This window comes from Takifugu rubripes, chromosome 13, assembly GCF_901000725.2.
Source record: "Takifugu rubripes chromosome 13, fTakRub1.2, whole genome shotgun sequence".
Classification (NCBI taxonomy): Eukaryota; Metazoa; Chordata; class Actinopteri; order Tetraodontiformes; family Tetraodontidae; genus Takifugu; species Takifugu rubripes.
Window position 1 is genome coordinate 7,630,833 of NC_042297.1, and position 20,625 is coordinate 7,651,457.

Below are 20,625 nucleotides of genomic sequence, written 5' to 3' on the forward strand. Positions count from 1 at the left end.
TTAGATTACATTGTGAGAAGAATTCTTCATCCACTGTGTGTGTGTGTGTGTGTGTGTGTGTGTGTGTGTGTGTGTGTGTGTGTGTGTGTGTGTGTGTGTGTGTGTGTGTTAGTAATTGTATTTTATTGAAGTAAAATTCAGGAACATACATGACTTTTCCATGTTGTGAGGGTGCTGTTGGCTCGGAAATGACCAGAGTTCAGAGCGCCCTCTGATGGACAATAGTAAACTGCAACTCTCGGCCTACTCTGTGTTGGTGTGCGTGTGTCATGAATCCTTGTTTCAGTAGGTGGTCACGTTCTTAAGTAATCTCCCCTTGAATGTGTCTAATCTGTACATTCACCTTGGATGAGCCTGATGTGGCCTTTTGAGAGTCTGATGTGGCCTTTTGAGAGTCGTCAGAGTGACCTCATTGAGCTGCAACAGATAATTCTTCCAGTGGTGTTACAGAGTCCAAACAGGACACACAAACACGCACTAATGTCCATCTGACACATTTTTTGAAATGCTGCTTATAGTAATGAGTGCTGTTTCTTGGCTTTTATGACACATTTCCCTGGATGTCTCTGTAATGGTTGTGTATTTTCCAGGTTTAGGTGGCAGCTCTGTTTGTCTCTTGAGAGAGAGAATTGGCCTAAAGGGGTCACTGTCAACATACACACTGACTGAGAAGCAATCAATAAATAAGGGGCGCAGAGGGTGGGATGAGGGGTTAGACGGGGAGAAGAGGAGCAGGGCAGAGTGGGAGAGGATGTCAAGGTTGCTTCAGGGTTGCTAAACTCCCTGAAATTTTGTTACTCTTTTAATGTTTTCATATTTCTGTAACTATTTGTCTTTGTATCAATCAAATGCTGGTTGTATGTTATGGTCTTGTGAAAAAAAAAAAAAAAAGACATTTTCAGAAGCTTTCTTCTCACAATCCCAGTAGATTGTGCTGCTAAAGCATCATTTCTCGTGCAGATTCAGGCAGTTTGATTTCTTCTCTCCCGTCCTACAGTTATCAGATTGCAACTGTAAGTTTAATTTAGGGCGTGCTCATTTCTTATGTTTTTTTCCCCACCAGTGCAGAGATGATAAATGCTTACATCATTCTTTGGGTCAGTGTGTGTTTGTGTGTTTATGTAGGTTTTGGAGACTGAGGTTATGTTGAAAGATTTGTTTGCTCAGTAGTGACGGCAGCATTGATTCACACTCATCTTTGTCGATGCTTATAAGCTTCTGGATGCATCATATCTCTGTATGTGTGTGTGTGATGTATGTGTGTTGTGTCTGTACCTACGTTCGAAAAAACAACCCTCTAACCAGTTAAAAGTGTAGCTATAGATACATTAGTGACAAATTTTTAAAGCTCTGTCTTTGATCAGCAATATTTATGTTTTTATGGATATATTTCTAAATATTTGAATTAATTGCTTCTTCTTTCTTGACTAAGAATTGAATTCAAAGTGAACTTACTTATGTACATAAGTGACACCTGAGGTTCTTGTGTTGCTCTTCCTAAGCAACGCGGTCCACAACCTCCTGCTGTCAGCAGGGAGGCCTTTAAACAAAGACGGTGATAAAGCGGAGGTGATTAGTACCGATGTCTACAGATACATTTAGCAGCAATAGGAAGATAAAACACACACACACACATCGCAAATATAGGTTTCAGGAAATGTTTGACTACCTGCTCACTCCTATGCTGCTAATCACAAGCCGTGTCTTTCATCTCGGTGTCCTCTTCTCTTTTCCTTCCCCACGTGTTTCTCTCTTTTCCTGCTCCCGTTCACAGTTCTGTGTACAGTGGATTCAGACAAAGACTGAAGAATGTTGAAACATAATGGATCCAATGCAGCATCTTCCTGTAGCTCTACTCCCCTTTTTTTAAACCATATTTTTGTTTCTTTCTTCTCTTGAGATCACAGACCCACAAGCTTTGGAGAACCCCTCTTGCACCCCCACCACAACAACAACGAGGTCCACCTTCTATATTGAGTGTCCACTGTAGGTGGGCAGCAGGAAGACATCATGTCCCATTCCCAATGTCATCATTTCCAAATCATCCCAGAACAAAGGAAAACAACCCTAGAATTGCCTTAATCCCATATTTTACTGCTGAGCTAGGATGAACGGAGCTGTGTGCAGCTCACAGTCAGCGCACGTTTTGCTGAGGCTCTGGAGCATCTGTCTTCTGTTGCTTTCGCAGTATTGGAGGTGATTTCTGTCTTTTGAAGCTGTCACAAATCTATCATATATGAGAACATGTGGATCTGTCAAATGGCCTTAGACATTAATACAAGTCAGTTTTATTACAAAAGTGAAAAAGGGTCTTTGCTGGAATTGCAGCATGAGAAATACTGAAACATAAAGATGTGAAGACTTTTGAGAACAACTTTATCTGAGTGAGAGGAACAGAGGAAATATCAGATGAGGAGACAAAGAATGGACAAAAGAGAGGGAGTGGGACATCTTGCTTTAAATCTTTCCCTCACCTGGATTTTTCTCCTTTCTGCTTCCTCCTTTCATTCCTACCTCCCTGTTTTTTCCCTTCAGTCTGATCCCTCCCTCTCAACGCTCTGATCCCGCTCTCTCTCCCCTATCTTAACCCCGCCTATTGCCCCACCCCTCACAACAGTCATTGGTTAAGCATCCACCAATCCCAGCAGAGGCCGGGCCTGAGGGACTGTATATGCAAAGTAATGCTTAATATTCATGAGCTGCTATCGGAGCTTTAAGTCGTTGATTAGGACAGCAGCACAGCTTTCTGTCCCAACTGCCTGACTGGCTGGCTGTGTGTGCACCTACAGCTCCCTCTTCCTGGCATTCATACACACCCTGCGCACACACACGTTCCCTCACAGCCCGCACACACGCAGAGCCGACCAGTGCAGGCGCGCAAAGACTGGTAATTGTATTGCTCCCTCCAAACGGAAAGAAGGACTGCGAGAGTAAAGCCGAGTACAGAAGAGGAGAGATATAAAACTTTGACTTAAAAAGTTTTACTTGTGCTTTTTTTTTTTTCCCTGGAGGAGATTGAAATGACAATGACCCGATATCGCCGATGGATTCGGTAGGACACCAGTTATCCGAGTGTTTTTTAATGCACTCCGAACAAGAGTAGGTAATTTTTACTTTTGCATTCATTACTTTTTGGAATATTTAACTTCTTTCTTGTCACTTAGTCTGCATGGGTATGTGTGAGCATGTGCTGGTATGCAGCAGAGGTGCCCGGCATCATGTCAAGGTTGTTTCTGCTGTCAGGTAGCCTACGTTCGCTCTGTGTGTGTTTGCATGTGTGCACCAGCCGGACAGCAGCTCTTAACTCAGTGGGCAGAGGAGCAACTGTCCCTTTACCTGTGCGCTAGACAAACACACACACAGACACTTGTGTCCGCATGTACACACACATACACACACTTTTTCTGTGTTTATGATTGTACGCACGTGTTTTTATGTTTGTGTTTGCCCAAGGAGGGTATAGGTGTTAGAAAGGGTCATTTAGGTTACAGAAGAACATGTGGAGATGAGAAGATGGCCCATCAGAGGGGGGATGGAGGAAAGGGGGTGCTGTGCTCTTAAATGCCAGAGGAAGTAGAATTTCAGATGGGGAACTCGGTGTGTGGCCCTGCACAGGAATTAGTGACAGTTCCACACAAGTGAACACCACTGAGCTGCTCCTTTCACCAACACACCAGTTTCTTTAAAAAAAAAAACCACTGGTGTTAAAGATGCTTCTCAAGGTAAAGACCAACTTGTTAGGTAGCGGTGGTGTGCAAGTCTAAGGACTAAGGTCTATTTAATGCAAACACACAACAGGACACACACTGTCTTTTGTCCTGGTGCAGGAAGAAATCCCTTAAAATCATATTGTTATATTGCAACAATATGATTTACAACTTCCGAGTAAAAAATTAAGAGTTAAAGTGATCTATGACATTAGTGAAAGTGTCTTTAATTTAAAGCGTCACAGCATGTTTAGCTAAAGACAAAGCACAGGCCGATATGGGATGATGGGTCTCTTTTATTCTTTATACTGATCCAATTGCACATTTAAAGAAATCTGGACGAGGCTGTCTCACCTTTGTGCCTTGCGAGCGTGCATGTGTCATGTCTTTTACATGCAGTAAAATAACACCTCCCTTTTCTACTAATGAATTTTCTTTTTCATCATTATTAGAAAATCTTTTTAAAGTTATAATTAAAATGTAAATAAATTCTTTTTGTAATTCTTGTGCATGCAAATGACATTTTAACACCCGTTTTGATATCAAAGATATGTAATTATTTAAGCTGCTGATGCCTTTGATCTGACCAGATTCCTAAATCCAATTTAAGATGGAGCATTTTGATCTGTTTCACCACTAACGTCTGGGTGTTTTAACCGTGTCCACTGTTGGCTGCACCATCTCTGAACTGTGGTTCCCTTTAAATATGAAACGCTGCACTTTACGTGACACGCCTAAACTGTTTTTATCTGTGAACAAAGTGGCAAAATATAGGTGAGTCGTGCACTTTTAGAAATAAGCTCAGACACGATGAGGACACAAAGAATTTTCATGTCCGTCATCAGCGACACGCTTAACTTTTAGAAAATCTCTCCCCCATTCTGGCATCTTTTGGTCTTTCTGCTCTTTAATTCATCCCTTCATCCCTCAGTCCTTTGCTCCCTCTTTCCTGCTCTCAGGCACTTCATTCCTACACTAATTAAAATATTAGGGATAATGATAATCAAAATGATAATAATATAATAATAATAACAAGCAGCTCTTAAGCTGTTAACATAATTGCGCTCCCCTTGTGCCACCGTATACATCCCATTTGCATGTCATTAAGATACATTTCCTGCAGTGACTTTAGTGAATTTGGTGGATTTTGTCAGCGGGTGTGAAGAGTCGGGTGGTGAGATTTGCAGAGCCGCCTTGCAGAACAGTCAGAATCGTTGGCTGGTTAAGTGACTCACAAGAAGAAGAAGCCAGCAAAAAGGATTTCTCTCACAACTCCTTTCAGAATAAACATTTGTTCAGATTTATTTTACACTGATGTCTCAAATTAACTTGGTCAAAGAATTCGAGAATTCCATTACCTGAAGTGTGAATGGAATTTTTTTTTTAATTACCGCATGAAATTCATGTCTACAAGGGAATTGTTCACAAATTCATTCATTTATTTATCTTTTTGATCAGATGTAATCAGGTACAGATGACGGCGCTTAATATTTATCCATCATGTTAAGAGTGGACGTGAAAGCAACTATACACCCAGCTCTTTTTGTTTCATTTTAAGGGCAACGTGTTGACCTTGAAGATTTCATGGTTTTTAGTTATTTTTATTTTTTGTTGGTTTGCTCAGTTTCCCGCTGATAGCTTTAATTTGGATAAATAGTGTCAAAAGAATTCGAAGATCAAATTTTCTTTACTGTTCTAATTTTTAATAAACATTTTACCAAAATTGTCAGCAGTGATTGAGACTTTTTGTTGTTTTAGTTTTAACTCAAATAGCCTTAAACTAAAGGCAGAGCCACACGCTGGCATCTGTGCCAGGAATGAGGAACATTTATTACCTTTATTAGAACAAAGGGAAAATATTTTTATTTCCTTCTGTAGAACGCTTATTTATTACATTTAATCTCCACCCTTTCTTATTTTTATTAGTCTTGCGCTTACACTTGTTCCAGGACCGCAAAGGGGGCGTGGGGGGGTTGATCTGACTGAAGGGAGGGACGAGGGGGGAAAAGAGAGATTGTGTAAATTAAAATCCTTTTAATCTCCTTATAAAATCATTTACTTAATTCATCTGTCAAAGCATGTCAATATGTGCCGCGCTGATTTGTTGCCAGTGTGTGTGTATGTGTGTGTTTGTGGGGGTGCAGAAGGACCTATCAGTGGCATGTCTGAGGTCCCGTTCCTCTTTCTGTGAATCTGTTTTCTCATCTGGTCCTCTTGTGTCCGTATCAAATTAATTGCCATCTCTCTCCTCATCCATACGAGGGTGTGTGTGTGTGTGTGTGTGTGTGTGTGTGTGTGTGTGTGTGTGTGTGCGCAAGTCTCTTTAGTCTCTTTTGAACGGTCCGAACGCTTCTCTGGTAATTTAGTGCATAAAGAGAGCAACGCGATGACAGAGGCAGACAGAGCAAGAGGTGGCGAGCAAGAGAAGAGGGGGGGAGGGGGGTTGCTTTTGTCTGACACCAGCACTTAGGGGTCTCTTGGACAAATGTGCGCTTGAACATGCACTCCATTAAGGGCAGACAGCCACAAATACCATCCAAGCACCTGCTGGCAAGGAGTTAATCAAATGTAATTGCAGATTTCTCCATATGCACATAGACTATGGTCTTATATAGCTGCTTTAAGGTGTGTGTGTGTGTGTGTGTGTGTGTGTGTGTGTGTGTGTGTGTGTGTGTGTGCGTGCTTGTGCATGGACCATGTTGTTGGTCAGTGCTGGCCTTTATGTGTTAAGAGAGACTCTACCAGATGTGACACATACAAACTCACTGCAATTAACCATTAGTGTGTGTGTGTGCGTGCATGCGTGTGTGTGTGTGTGTTTAAATGAATTGAAGGAAGAGAAAAAGTGATGTATAGTTAGACTGCCCCCCCCCCCCCCCCCCCCCCATTCATCTGATCGTTCTTCACATTTTTGTCATCAACACATCAAAATATGCATTCATTTATTCTTACTGTTGTCCCAGCTGAAAAAAAAAGACTATTTTTACAGCCGTTTGTGGACTTTTGGACCACTTTAAGCCTGCTATTATTGTAATGGTTCTACTTCTGTAGGTATTTAGGTCATCTGTGCATCTGTGTGGATTCACTGTGTGAAGAAGTTTTTTCTGTTATGAATCACAACTTTTACAGGAGTCTCCGATTTAGTGTGTATGTGTTCTCCACAATAATACCAGAGTCTGTGCGGATGCCCATCGTTTGGTGCTCTTCTGATGGGAGCAGACGTCACTGAGGGGCCACAGTGGAAGAGATTTAGATGAGAGGAGTCATGCATGAGTGAATGTGGAAAGATGGATGCAGGGTCAAACTGTTTGCTTCTTTTTTTGTTTTATTTGGTCTATAATTGTCTGAAAGAGATGTAGATTGACTGGTTGGACAGTTCTCCCCTTTATATGACAAGCATATGTGTTATGTTTGTTTAAATTGGCATTTCACAGAAATAAAAGTCCAGAGAGAAACTAGATCCAGATGTAAGCAAAAAAGAAATGAATGATCGCAGCGCCTGAAGACTGACAGTGAATTATTCGCCCTCTCATCCTACCATCATGCTTCATGCTTGTGCCTGATGGCGAGAGCACGACAGCAGTCTACCGTCCCACCTCTCTTTTCATTCTCGTCTGCCTCTTTCGTCTCACCTTCTTCTTCTTGTCCTGAGAACTTTGCATGTTTGGTCAATCTGACCAGACTAGGCAACCGAAGGCTTTATTAAAAGACAAAATATTCAGAAAACTTTTTTTGTGTTGAATTTATTTCAGTGTGTCCACACAGTTGCACATATTGTGGACATTAAAGCCTCCAGGGACCTTTTGCTCTCAGGAGCTGCGTTCCTCTGCGCAGCGGATCCGCACTTTTCTTGACCTCCACCGATAATTCATTTCCGCTCTATCCCACCTTCCGTGGCCATTCACCCCAACACACACTCCTCTCCCTCCCCACACACCCCTCCCTTGTGGAGCTGTCACCTTTCTGCACCCGCTCAGTCCCTATTAAGGCCGACAGCCCATCTGCCGCCTGCCCCGCTAACACCTCCCAACGCTAACGTGCACACATCCACTCAGACACACAAAGAGCTGCGACCAGCCCCACCTGCTTTAATGCACGTGTGGAACTATACAGGGAACCTTTAGGGACATGTTTTTGTTTATCTTCATGCATGCAGCGCTTCCGATGATTGAAATAAACATTTAATGCCCTTCTGACACACACACACGCACACACATATGCACGCACGTTTTCAGCTTATGAGACATCTCGGAACATAAACACTTTCATACTTGTGCTTTGACAATTATCATCTCTGTGTCACGTTTAATTCATTTTTTTTATCAAGCCAGCTTAAATTTTTGTCTCTTTATTGCACTTGTGAATGGAAGATGTGACACGGCCCCGGCTGGAGGGGTAATTAGGGAGGGCAGTTGCAGCCTGTGTATGTGTGTTGTGGCATTTCCTTCCTTCAGGGATAGGTGATTTTTGCATTAGCAAGAATGGCAACTGTCTCATCCATCACTGTATTGCCATGTCACACACACACACACACACACACACTCACACACACACACACACACACACACACAGTCATGGTCATTCTGTTCACAGATGGACCGGCAACACTTGAGCGACTCACTGAGCATCAGAAAGACACCCACAATCTCCATACCTTTTACACATAAACACACCTTCTCCTTCTCACTGTGTGTGTGTGTGTGTGTGTGTGTGTGATTGTGATACAAAGAGATGCTTTCCACTCACGTGTTCTGACAGGAGTGTGTAATAGGTTATGTAGATTCACACAGGTTAATTTATTTTTTCCCATATTTTGTAAAACCCAAAAAGGATTTTTCTAGTATTTAGAAATATTTATTTTTATTTTAGATATTTCAGTTTTTACTAACTTATAATAATCCAAATTGTATAAATGGTATTCTTCTCTCTTGGTCAGATTTGACTCATCCTGAATGTTACAGAACACTGCAGTTACGTGCATTTAATCGCTCCTTGTTGATTTTAAGATGCCTCTCGGCCTGGGTTTAATCTTCTGAAGGAATAAAGATGTGAAAAAATATATGATTACTTTGCCACAGGCGTGCATGAAATAAAAGAGACTGTGTCTTGTAACCCCAAACAGGTTTAGTCTTAGATTTGTGTTAAATCTTCAGGCGTTTAGATGAATATTGTTACGGTTGCCTCTTCGTTCACAGTAATATAATACGTAATTATACCTTTAAATCTTATAATTTTCCCCATCTGTCATTTATTTGGTTTCGTACAGTGCTACATGTAGAAGGTCCTGGATGTCCTTTACTCAGTAGAGACACCAGGAACCTTCCCATTAAAAAAGCAGTATTAAGTGTCGTCTGTCTATACAGCGTTGTGACACTGCAACCAAAGCCAATAAGTGTTTGAAGCGGCAGCAGCAGCAGCAGCGAGCTATCGATTTTTCCTATTCACCAGAGTGGAACTAAACCTACATATTTACACACCCTGGCACTCCTCCTCTCACCACCGAGCCGGCCCAGCTCAGGCTGGGACAGCAGGCTGTCAGAGCAGTGATTGGTCTGTCGACCTGTCTGTCTACATGGACTCCACAGTGGGATGCGCTTAGACACACAGGGACCCGCGGGGGTCTCTGGGTGGTTAACGTGTGTCACTTTGTGACGCAGAGATCACAAGATTCTGCATTGAAACTCGATAATTACAGGAAAACTGTTTAATTTAGGTGGATTGCATTAGATCCATCATATAATTAAGTCTGCATCTTATTTTTTTTTTTCATTTTAGTGAACATTATTTTTTCTTTTGAAGGCTCTGCTGGTTTTACTGGTAATGCTCATCCTCATGTTAGGGCAGACTGAAAGGTTTGTGTTCAGCATAAAATCAACAGCCCTTTTCTGTGGGGCGAATCTTCACTCTGTCCTTCTATATCTCCACCCGACTGCAGTTTGTTTATGTCTTCACCTAATTTCCCCATACCTGCTACCTTAAAATTCTCTACATGTGGTCTATCTTTCCTTTATTTTTATGTGATTTACAGGATTTGCAATTTTCAAAATTGATGTATTTTAACTAAAAATGTCATAGCGGTGCTGATTATATTTCAACTTCTCAACTTACAGAATGAACTTATCGAAGGGGCCTTTGGTGAACAGCAGTAGTGAGGATAATTCCAAGTCAGCCTATAGTAAATGCGGCGCTGGCGCCTGGAGGATGCACCAGAGCTACGATCCACAAGAGGCCAACCACATGAGAGACGCACATGCCCTCTACAACCCCAGGTACGTGAGCAAAGACATGGAGGGAGGGGTTACAAGAGAGAGAGTCATACAAAAAAAAGGCCCATAGTTGAAATGTCCAACAATAAACATCACCTGTTAACCAACATTCAGCCCTGCGGTCTAACCACATTCACTCGTACACTAGCTAGCACATACATGCGCAGTGCTCTTGTTCCTCCTGGTACTGTCAGGATTTCGCATGCACTTTGGTGTCAGTGCCCATCTTTAACTTACACACAAGGTAAAGATTTATTTTTCTTAAATTCCCTCTAGTGTCTCTCCCATCAAAATAGCAGCTATTTGCTAAATCACAGACGGCATCTTTGCTAGTTAGTAATTACAGATAAAGGTGCCGACACAATCGTGAATGAACTAAGAGTTAGATCAAATTTTAAGATCTGTAGAAAAAAAACTGTAAAATTCTTGTAGAATTTCAATCATTTCATGATCAATAACAAGAAATGTGTGTTCCACCATGTTGTGAAACCCTCTTGGACTCTGCAGCTGTTGTCACCTTCATTGTGGGAACCATGTTGGTGTTGTTGTATTACTGTGGCCAATTAAAGCATTATTGATTAGTGTGTTGTCAGACTTCAGCTAAGCCCTTTAATTTTTCTGTGTATGTGTGTGTGTTTGTGTGTCCAGTGTAGACTGGGAAGTCTTAGTCCAATAGGATTTCAGGGCTAGTCCTGGGTCAAGCCAATTAGAGGTCTGGCAATCCATTCTCACGCAGACTTCCAGCCAATGGCCAATAGGAATGGAACTTGTACACTGTCAGTATTGGTGTATGTTGGTAAAGTCTGCTGATGAATATAAATATAGAAATAAATAACACACACACTGACACACACACACACACATGCTCACACACATGTATTTTATTGGACCATTTGCAGCTCCATCTCTTCTTGTAGCTCTGTCGATTCATCACAATTCAGTATTTTTAAGAGTTTTCATGTTAATGAATGTTCACAAAAAGCTTTTGGGAGCAAACTGGAAAAAGTTGCACCTAAAAGATACAAACAGCCATGAAACACATGGTCACAGATCCTGTCACCTGTGGATTTTGATCGTCGCAAAGAGGAAATCTTTATTCGCTCACACATGTACAGCAGAAGATCACATATATTCTCGCTGACCTCCAACTGTGATGATGGGATTTATCCACACGATCACACGATCACACACACACACACACACACACACACACACACACACACACACACACACGCACAGACTGAGGTGTGCATGTGGAGGAAATTTAAAATATTTACTTCTAAAAGGTATTTCAAATATTTTCTAAAATGTCCACATGTTTTAACTTTCAACACATACATTTTTAGTTCAACATTGTTAATTGAAGGGAAAAAACATCTTTTATGAAGAATTTTTTTTCACCGATGTCGATTTTATTGGACAATGACAACATTATTCCTATTTTTATTTAGGCCATCAAACCATGGGAATGTGATTAATGTCAGGAAGCTGGGGTGCACTTGAACACACATGAACACACGCTTGGACCCACACTGACACACAATCATGCACATTGCACACATTGCTGTAAACTGAGCCCAATGTAATCATAATGATAAAGCAGATTGCCTTAACACACAGATGGGCCTCCCAACAGCTGTGTGTGTACATCTGTGCATGTGTGTGTGTGTGTGTGTGTGTGTGTGTGTGTGTGTGTGTGTGTGTGTGTGTGTGTGCGTGTAAGTGTGGACAACGCTGATTGGATTGCAGATTTATAGAAGAGGATTACTGCTGGAGCAGAGAGAGGGAGAGGGTCTCAGACACTCACCTCTCATTAACTTCCACCCCTTCACCTCAGCTTGCCTCAGTCTCAGCTATGATAAACACACATTCTCTACAAGCACGCTTGTCTCGAAGGGGCACCCCCTTCTTTAGATCGTGCAATGCCTATTGGTGAATTTAAAAAATGCTGACAGTGTGTTTAAATAGTTGTGATTTGCACTTAATTTCAGAGATAATGAGTTTTTGAGGAGAGCAGAGTTTGAAGCTAATTCAGCTGGTCCTTCAAACACGAGTGGATTAATTTGTTCCATCATCAATGCAAGTTTTTGTGCTGGTGAAAGTGAACAAGAACAAAGAGTAAAAGAGTGACGAATGGACAAATCAGTGCAATACGGGAGGCTGATATACAAAGTGTAAGTAAGTGATATATAATCAGGATGTAAAATAGATGAAAAGAAGCGTGTGGCCAAAGATACAGACACAAAATTGGATACAGAGACGGCGGCCACTCCAGCAAACCTGATTATGGCTGGATGTGAATTAGATTCCCTAACAGATGGTCCTGAGCAGGGCGGTAAGGTGCATCAGACAGCAGCCAGGGAAGGATGGAGGAAAGCATTGGATGAGCAGGTGAGGAAGAGGACAGGATAAGTGTCAACAGCAGCTGCTGACAATATAAATCAATTAAATAAAAGAAATAATAGAAGGACAGCCAAATGTACTAACAGGCTTTGCTTTCAGAGAGTATCTCTTTAGACGGAAACTCAGACAGCTCTCGTATCGTCGAAATACTCAGTGAGCATCTCTTCTGCTTTAACAGTGTGCATGTTGTTTATTCACCCTCAAATGTTGGCTGTAACTTGTGTGTTAAGGATATATTTTTGTTGTACAAATGTGCATTATTGTATATCGCCGAGCTACGCTCCCGACTCTCTTCCCTGTGATGGATAGGTGTAAATCATCACTATCCTGTCGTGACAGCCCAATTTCCTCAAATCTGATCTGCTTAAAGAATACAGCTTTTACTCCCTCTCTCTCTCTTTCCCTCTCCCCCATATCGCTCCCTCTCTCTCTCTCTCTTTCCCTCTCCCTCCCTCTCCCCTTTCTCTCCCCCTCTCTCTCACCCTGTCTTCTCCTCCTTAGCTCACTCCCCTCAGCACCTTGCGTTCTTCTTCTCTCTTACATTTCATTTCCTCCTTTATTCCACTTTTCCCCATCATCATTCATACCAAACATCCCTGAACTTCTCCCCCCATCTCTGCCTCCCCCGTGTCACATTTAAAGCCTGTCATATTTACTAGAGTGAAAATCCTCTTTCACCATCTGCTTAATAAAATGTGTTTTTTAATCCGAAGGGGGATATTAAAAAAAAAAATCACTTATATTTCCCCCGCAAATTTGTTTGCTGCAGCACCTTTGTAAGGTCTCTGAGGGACGAAGGAAGCAGAATCTGCGTCCTTCGGTCAAGCATTTATTTCTGTTTGTATGTCAGTGTCTGCCATGGTGGCGAGTATTAGGACTAATGGTAAGTTTTGTATGTAACGATACGCTTCACTTGCTCAGTTATAAAAAACATTAATCCACACCTTCACCTTGGATGGTGTCCTTTACCCTAACAACACAAGCAGCATTTTTCAGATTTATTCTGCATCCTGTCAAATTGTAATTATACACATTGAGAAGGGAAGAAAATGCCAAACATGACAGGACACATCGAGCTAGTACTGCTTTTACTGCTAAGTTGCAGTCTGATGCATAATGTGATGGCATTAAAGTGTTATTACAGTAGATAACCACCTTTAAACCATGAAGGGTGGTAGAACATGGGTGAAGAGAGAAACACAGAAACAATGGAGGTGGAGAAAAGAGAAAGAAGACATGCTGCCAGAGATAATGCTTGGCAGCAACACTCTTATCAGCCAGGGTTCCACTAGAAAATGACCTAAATCATCAAGATTTCCATCTGACACAGTACCAGGGTGAGGGGGGCAATACCTTCACATTTTTGCTGTGGACAAGGTGAGCCCCTTATCTATCTGCACTCAATACCCAATATTCTGAGTGATGATGTCACTCACATCTGATGTGATGTCACTAATCTAGACACAGTAGAGCTGAGCGGTGTGCAGACTAGTCGAAACAACACAGCGTTCATGACTGTGTTTGGCAGTGCTGCCCGTGTGGGAACCATCTCTTGTCTCCCACTGTGTGTGTGTGTGTGTGTGTGTGTGTGTGTGTGTGTGTGTGTGTGTGTGCGTGTGTGTGTGTGTGTGTGTGTGTGTGTGTGTGTGTGTGTGCGTGCGTGCGTGCGTGTGTGTGTGTGTGTGTCGTGAACCCCAGTTTTAACCCCGCTGATGGATCTTCTATCCAATTCATTTGACACCAATGTGTAGACGTCCCATCTATATTTGCTAAATTAAAGCTCATTTGCAAGAGTACTTAAAGTTACAGCTTGATCATCATAGATGCAATGAAACACCCTCACATATTTCCATGACTGTGTGGGTCTTTACAGCCCAACAGACCTTTGGCTAGAATGTGTTTTCCCCATTATCATATTGATTGTATGTAATCAGGGGTTTATTCTGCAGCCAATGAAGCGAATTACAGGTTTCCTGCAGGACTAACACTGTAACAATTGATCTGTTCGCCGGTGTGTGTGCACGTATGTGTTGCGAATTTGCTTGGGACATGAGGTGGTTTTAGTCAGTGTGTGTGTGTGTACACATGACCGAAAAAGAAATAACAGTGTTTTTGTTTGAAAGAAGAAAAGTCAATTGGGGAGAGTGAGAGACTGAGACCTAAAGAGAGGGAAAGAAAGAGCTCAGTTGGAGGGAGATTGGTTTAGATTGACTGTCGCTGCGTGAGTTTTTATTTCTTATTTTATTCACTTTTCTTCCTGAAAACAACTATAATCATTGACATGCTGTGATTCTACTGAGGGAACCTCAAACACACAGTCAGGAGAACACACACTCCAGTTTATTTAACTCTTTCCCTGCCTTAAAACAAGACACAGACCATACACAGTAAACAGGGAGAACAGCTAATAATTACTACTCAGGAAGAACTCGTGGCCTAAAAATAGATCTGTCCAATGGCAGTGGTGTGTTTTAGTTGCAGCTGGCTTTTCATCTTCATGTTGGATGGTGTGGCTAACAAGCTGAAGGAAAGTGTTTTTATTTGAACTTGTCTACACTCAGTCACAGAGTTGCCTGGATTAGATTAACGCCCGAACAAACAGTTCAACAAGCATGCACAGATAGAAAAGGGACTAAAATAGAGATAGACATGGAGCAAAGTAATAAAAATAAACAGAGGGGCTGAAAAAGCAATTCAGTCTATTGATGAAATCTATTCATTTGACTATAGAAATGTTAATGCATTTTTTCTAATCCCTCTTCTTACTACTTACTTTAATTCAATGTATTTTTTTTTTTGCATTCCATCCTTCCCATTCCTACCCAAAGCGCTTGCAGTATCATCGAGATAGAATTGTATGGGGTATTCTCTCTCTCTCTCTCTGTCTCTTCCTGTTTCTCTCTCACTTTTTTCTTTTTGCTTATTGGACTGTGTGTTCTTATCAGCATCGAGAGCACAATGCTCGGTGTGATGGAAAGGTATTAGCCAAACGGCAGCAGCTACGTTGTCAGCACTTCTCTCCTCTCTGTCTGTTGCAACCATTCCTCTTTCCTGTCTCTTCTTAGCCTTCCGTTCCAGTTCTTATAGATTTTTCATTAGTTTTTTAAAATGCTGTTGGGGCACAGGCATGTTTTTATCTTTTTGGTACATGCACGTGAATGTGTGAAGGAATCTCTTTCAAGTTCACACATAGAACAACTGATTTAAAAACCAAAGTAGAGTAAATTCCAAATAAAAATGACACCCAGGTTTGAAATGACCTTACAACAGCAGACTCTTCTGCTCTTCTCTTCTCTCTTATCATTACTTATCTATTGCAGGGCAGAAGCTGTTTGGAGTTGTTTCCGATTATGTCTGCCATCTCATGAGACAGTTGTATAAAGATTGTACATAATGATAGTTTGTGGCTGCACAGAAACACAGACTAAGAGAGCGCGCAGCAGAGCGCTGAGAGTAGCTGCTTTAACACGATGATAGCATGTTTCTCAGGTCGCTGCATCAGCCCACCGCTCTAATGACAGCTTGTCACACTAAAGTGGCCCAGCTTCCTTTAAACTACCCTCAAATAAAGATTCTTCTTTTCCATTCCTCCTGTATTTGTTAGACAACGTTCTACTCTTTCTGCTGCTCTCTTTGTCTGTTTTTGAATTGATAAATTATGTTTTACTGCATTCTGCGGTTCCTGCAGTCATGTACTTGAACAGTTCAGCAGAACAGAAATCCATCTTCTTTTAAAGAGCTCTGATGATCTTAGACCCCTTCACTTATTTTGTGCAGTAACATGATTCAACATACTCTGTACCTCCATGAATCTATGTAAAAACACGAGTTAAAACTTTTCCATCTCAACTAGGCAAATCCATAGTATTTAAGTACCTAAAAACACATGGAATCAAAAAATGGATCCATCCTCCTCCCCTCTTTCTCAACCCTTTTCTGAAGAGACAGTCACAATAAGACTGCTCTTTCAGCACTGAGCCATCGTTACATGGAGCCGTAATTATACTGATAACATACATACATAAATGCATTCAACCTCTCGCTCAGCACGGCGCACTCTGTGATTTCTTAATCTTCTTTCCTCTTCTCTCCTCTGCACGCATCTCTTCCCTTTAATTCTTTTTATTCCTCCCCCTTTGACGGCCATTATTTTTCATGTATAGACAGAATGAGAGAAGGAAGGAATGAAAAAGTACATGAGAGAAAAAAATGATGGAAATGAGAGCAAGAGAAAAGAGCAAAGAGGAGCAATGGGAAAAAGATGGATGAGAATTTGAGAGGAAAAGGTAAAAAAAAAAAGCACCTGAGATCTTTGGCACTTAAACTCTTTCACTTAATGGTCCTCAAAGGGATTGACGGTCAAAAGGAGGAGGCACAAAAGGGAATAAAAGAGAAGAAAAGATTAAATAACCACCATCACATCATCTACTTTCACCCCTTTTCTGTTTTCTGTCTCTGAGATCTCATCATCCATTTATTCTTGAGCATCATTATTCTTTCTTCATTGCTAATCTTGTCTACCCTCCATGCAACCACAGACCATTTTATTTTACACTTTGTAACAATGTGATTGAGAAAAAACAGTATTAAAAGTATTAATGAGAGGAAAGAGCTTCGGCCATTATAAATCTCAAGTAATTTCACAAGTTTGTTTGGTATTCACTGTTTGCACTTTCAAATTCAAACAGTTCTGATGTAAACAGATTCCTACCAGCCCCTGTAGGTCCACATCCACCCACCCATGTTATATTATGGCTGCATATCTGCTTACCTGACTTTGTCTCCCCTCCCCAGCCCTTTTTCCTCACCCAGCTCTCCATTCTCCGTCAAGGCGCTGTCTGTGTTTTATGGGTCCCTGTAGAACAGGGATCTTTTACAGGCTGACTGGACTTTAGAAGCCCCTCGTTTAGCAGCATCCTGCCTTAATTAAAAACCTCTTTTGTGCTTTCTGCCTTTTAACAATGAAAAGACAGAATGGAGGGACAGCAGGGTTAGAGAAATGGAGAATGGTAATGTAAAGAGGAAGTGAAAGCGAGTGGAGAGAGATTGAGTTAGAGCGATGGCAGTGAATGGGAGGTGATAGGAAGACAGGTAGATAGATACTAAGGTAGACAAAAGGATGTATGGAGAGATATGGACAGCAAGAAGATAGCTGTTAATTACAACTGCCATTAACGAGACACTGGCCAGCCTCCTCAGGGAGAAGAAGCAAAAGCAGGAGAGGAGAGGAGAGGAGAGGAGAGGATTGGGGGATGGAATGAAGCAGAGAAAAACAAAATATCAGAAAAGAACAAGAGATTCCAGAAAACAAAATAAATAATTGCTTATTATTTTATATTGTAAACGAGCGCTTTTCAACAAAATTTTATTGCACGGTAGGTGTGTGTGTGTGTGTGTGTGTCTTTGGGATGATTGAGCAGCAGAAGGGCTGCTTACTGATTACCTTCATGTAGAACAAGTTGTTATTGAGTGCAGAGTGATGGATGAGCGCCGGCCTTGTGCATGTGTTTGGACGCTGGTATAGAGGATTCTGCATCTTACACAGTTCCCCTAAATAAACCATTTATCTTGTCTGTTTCTTCCAACTAATGTCTCTAACTTCAGTTTGGCATCATTTCTCTCCTAAATAGCTCTCAGTAGTTGTATTGTGTTCACTAATCTTTGTGAAACTGAATTCAAACACTTTCTTGACTTTGTCTCGTCTGTTTAACACTTTTAACACCATTTGTCATATTCTTGCATTGTTTTTCTCTAACACTTTTCCTTTCTTCTCTGTTTCTTCCTGTCTTACCTCTTTAGGCTCCTCTGCAGAATGTCCAGTAAGGAGCGCCACCTTGAGTCCAACTGTCCATCCTCTTATATAAAGACTGAACCATCTAGTCCTGCCTCCCTTACTGACAGTCTGAACCATCACTCCCCAGGTGGCTCGAGTGACGCCTCTGGCTCGTATTCGTCTACGATGAACGGCCACCCCAACGGTTTAGACTCCCCCAGCCTTTATGGCTCCAATGCAGGGCCACTGGGTCCCACCGGTGGCCCTGGATCAAAGCGTTACGAGGACTGTTCTTCAACTATTGGGGAAGATTCACAGATTAAATGCGAGTACATGTTAAATTCCATGCCGAAGAGGCTGTGTCTGGTGTGCGGGGACATTGCATCGGGATACCACTACGGAGTGGCGTCCTGTGAGGCCTGCAAGGCTTTCTTCAAACGCACAATCCAAGGTTGGCTCCCATTTTGGCCTTCTGTCTGAATGCTCAATGCTTGTTTGTATCTGTCCATATTTCTGTGATACAGTTCATTTCATTCACCTTTAACGGCTGCTTCAATGAAATAGACTTGAGCATACAGAGCAGTGAGTCACATGCACATGCATTTTAGCTGGTATTCTAGATCTGGAACATTCGATAGAAGCCCCAGGCCAGATGTGGACCTACAATTTTATATGCTGCTCGTAACCTCTGAGTACTCAGCGGGCTGTCGGGACACAACCATGGTCCACTTTTTCCTCTGTCCTTGCTGAATGTTGCAGTACCTAGTCTCCTCTGGCCACACTTGCTGCTTAACCCACCCAAGTACAACTATCCAATCACACATCCATCTGATTGTGAGACACGCCTCCCTTTCACCCTCAAATTTAACCTTTTATTCATCAACAGTAATTTCAATTTTCAGCTAGTGTTTTCAATCTGGCTTCTTAGGCTCCACATTGAGAGTGTTAGCTGTAAGCATGTTGTCGAGGAGATAACGTTGTGTCAGAGGAAGGTCAGAGGTTGCGCCTGGAGGTCAGAAGTTCAGGTTCAGCAGTAGAGGGGAGGATAGAGCCGTAATCCACACAGTACAGTAATCCTTCCCCTGTCTCTTGTTAGAAAGAGTCCAAGAAATGCATCAGGTATGTAGGCTACCCTCCTCTTTTTATTTATTTTAAGTTTACTTTGAGCCACCCTCATGCCATCCATACTGCACAGCACTATTTTATCCATGAACACAGAGCGCCTAGGCATTACTGTAACTTTGAAGAGTTTTATGCCTGATAAATGGTGGAAAGGTTTTCTCAACTAGGGTCACTGTGGTATATATGACCCTACAAGGGACAAACAACCTTTGACAACTTTATGTTCAGTAATAATCTTAAACCCAACCTCCTTGTCTGTCAAGACACAGCTGCAATAACCAAGAACCAGCCGACCAGGTGTCATTGATCAATTGAGTCAGTCGGTCATATCAGACAAGATTCATCTATCTGCCTCTTCATCCATCCACCTCTCTGTTCCTGCTTTCTTTTGCCTCAGATAAGCAGCTTTCCTACTAAAGCCCCAGAGAGTGCCAGAATGTCCTGGGGTCTTACATCTATGAGATGGTCACCACTATGGAGAGATGACCTGTATGTGTTTATTGTGGAATGAGCTCAAGCCTCGGTGCAATCCTGACAGAGATTGGTACAGGCATGCAGAGATAAAGGGGCCAAACAGATCTATAGAAGCAATTTCATATAGACAACAGCATATACAGCATGATATACTGTACAGTTAAGCCACTTACAGGACTTTGTAATCACACCGTGTAAGGTAACCCTAGGTTTATCTGTCAGAGCATTTACGTTGTAAGGTGAATTTTCATTTATTGTGAGGTCTTGTTAAAGGTAATGTAGTTTTAGATACAGTTCTATATTAAAAACATGAACCTTGTAAACATATGGCCATAATGCTTGGGGTATAGGTGTATATAGATGACCTTGACCTGGTTTAAACAGGGCTGTGTCCACTGTCTGACATCTGCTCATTTATATTTGTAATCCGTCAATCTCATGAAGTTGGTGGAATGTATTGATATAATCAGGACATTCAGAGTTTAAAGGTAAAGGTCAAGACTCTGACTCTGGCTTCTAATTTGAAATGATTTAATAATATCATCAACTGAGATTGTTCATTGCAAGGCTATTTAAAAAGTGAACACAAGCTTTATATTATATAAATGAGTTTCCTGGATGTCTGGATGCAGACTGAGCAGTCTTGGACCCCCTAGAACAAATGGGTCATGACATCATCTCTGGCTGCCACATGAGCCAAACACAACCAAAGTGTGAACGTGTGTTTGTGTTCCCCTCTGTGCCTGTGTGAGGGCTTGAGTTTATCCACTCACATGGGTGGAAATGTAACCGCGTGCATGTGGGCTTGTCTATGAATATACACAAGGTGTGTGTGTGTGTGTGTGTGTGTGTCTGTGTGTGTCTGTGTGTGTGTCTGTGT

General features: G+C 41.8%; 1 protein-coding gene across 3 annotated transcripts in view; it reads left to right on the plus strand.

Annotated features, from left to right (window-relative positions):
• esrrga (estrogen-related receptor gamma a) overlaps nucleotides 1-20,625 on the plus strand; it is a 65,569-nt gene that overhangs the window by 14,559 nt on the left and 30,385 nt on the right. Inside the window, exons 2-4 of one of the 3 annotated variants that reach the window (XM_029846443.1) lie at nucleotides 9,818-9,976; nucleotides 18,176-18,195; nucleotides 18,298-18,600. In XM_029846443.1, coding sequence (XP_029702303.1) covers nucleotides 9,818-9,976; nucleotides 18,176-18,195; nucleotides 18,298-18,600 — 482 coding nt within the window. Of the gene's footprint in view, nucleotides 1-2,761; nucleotides 3,104-9,817; nucleotides 9,977-18,175; nucleotides 18,601-20,625 lie in introns of those variants that run through there. The other 2 variants (XM_029846442.1, XM_011609671.2) reach the window with 2 other exon arrangements.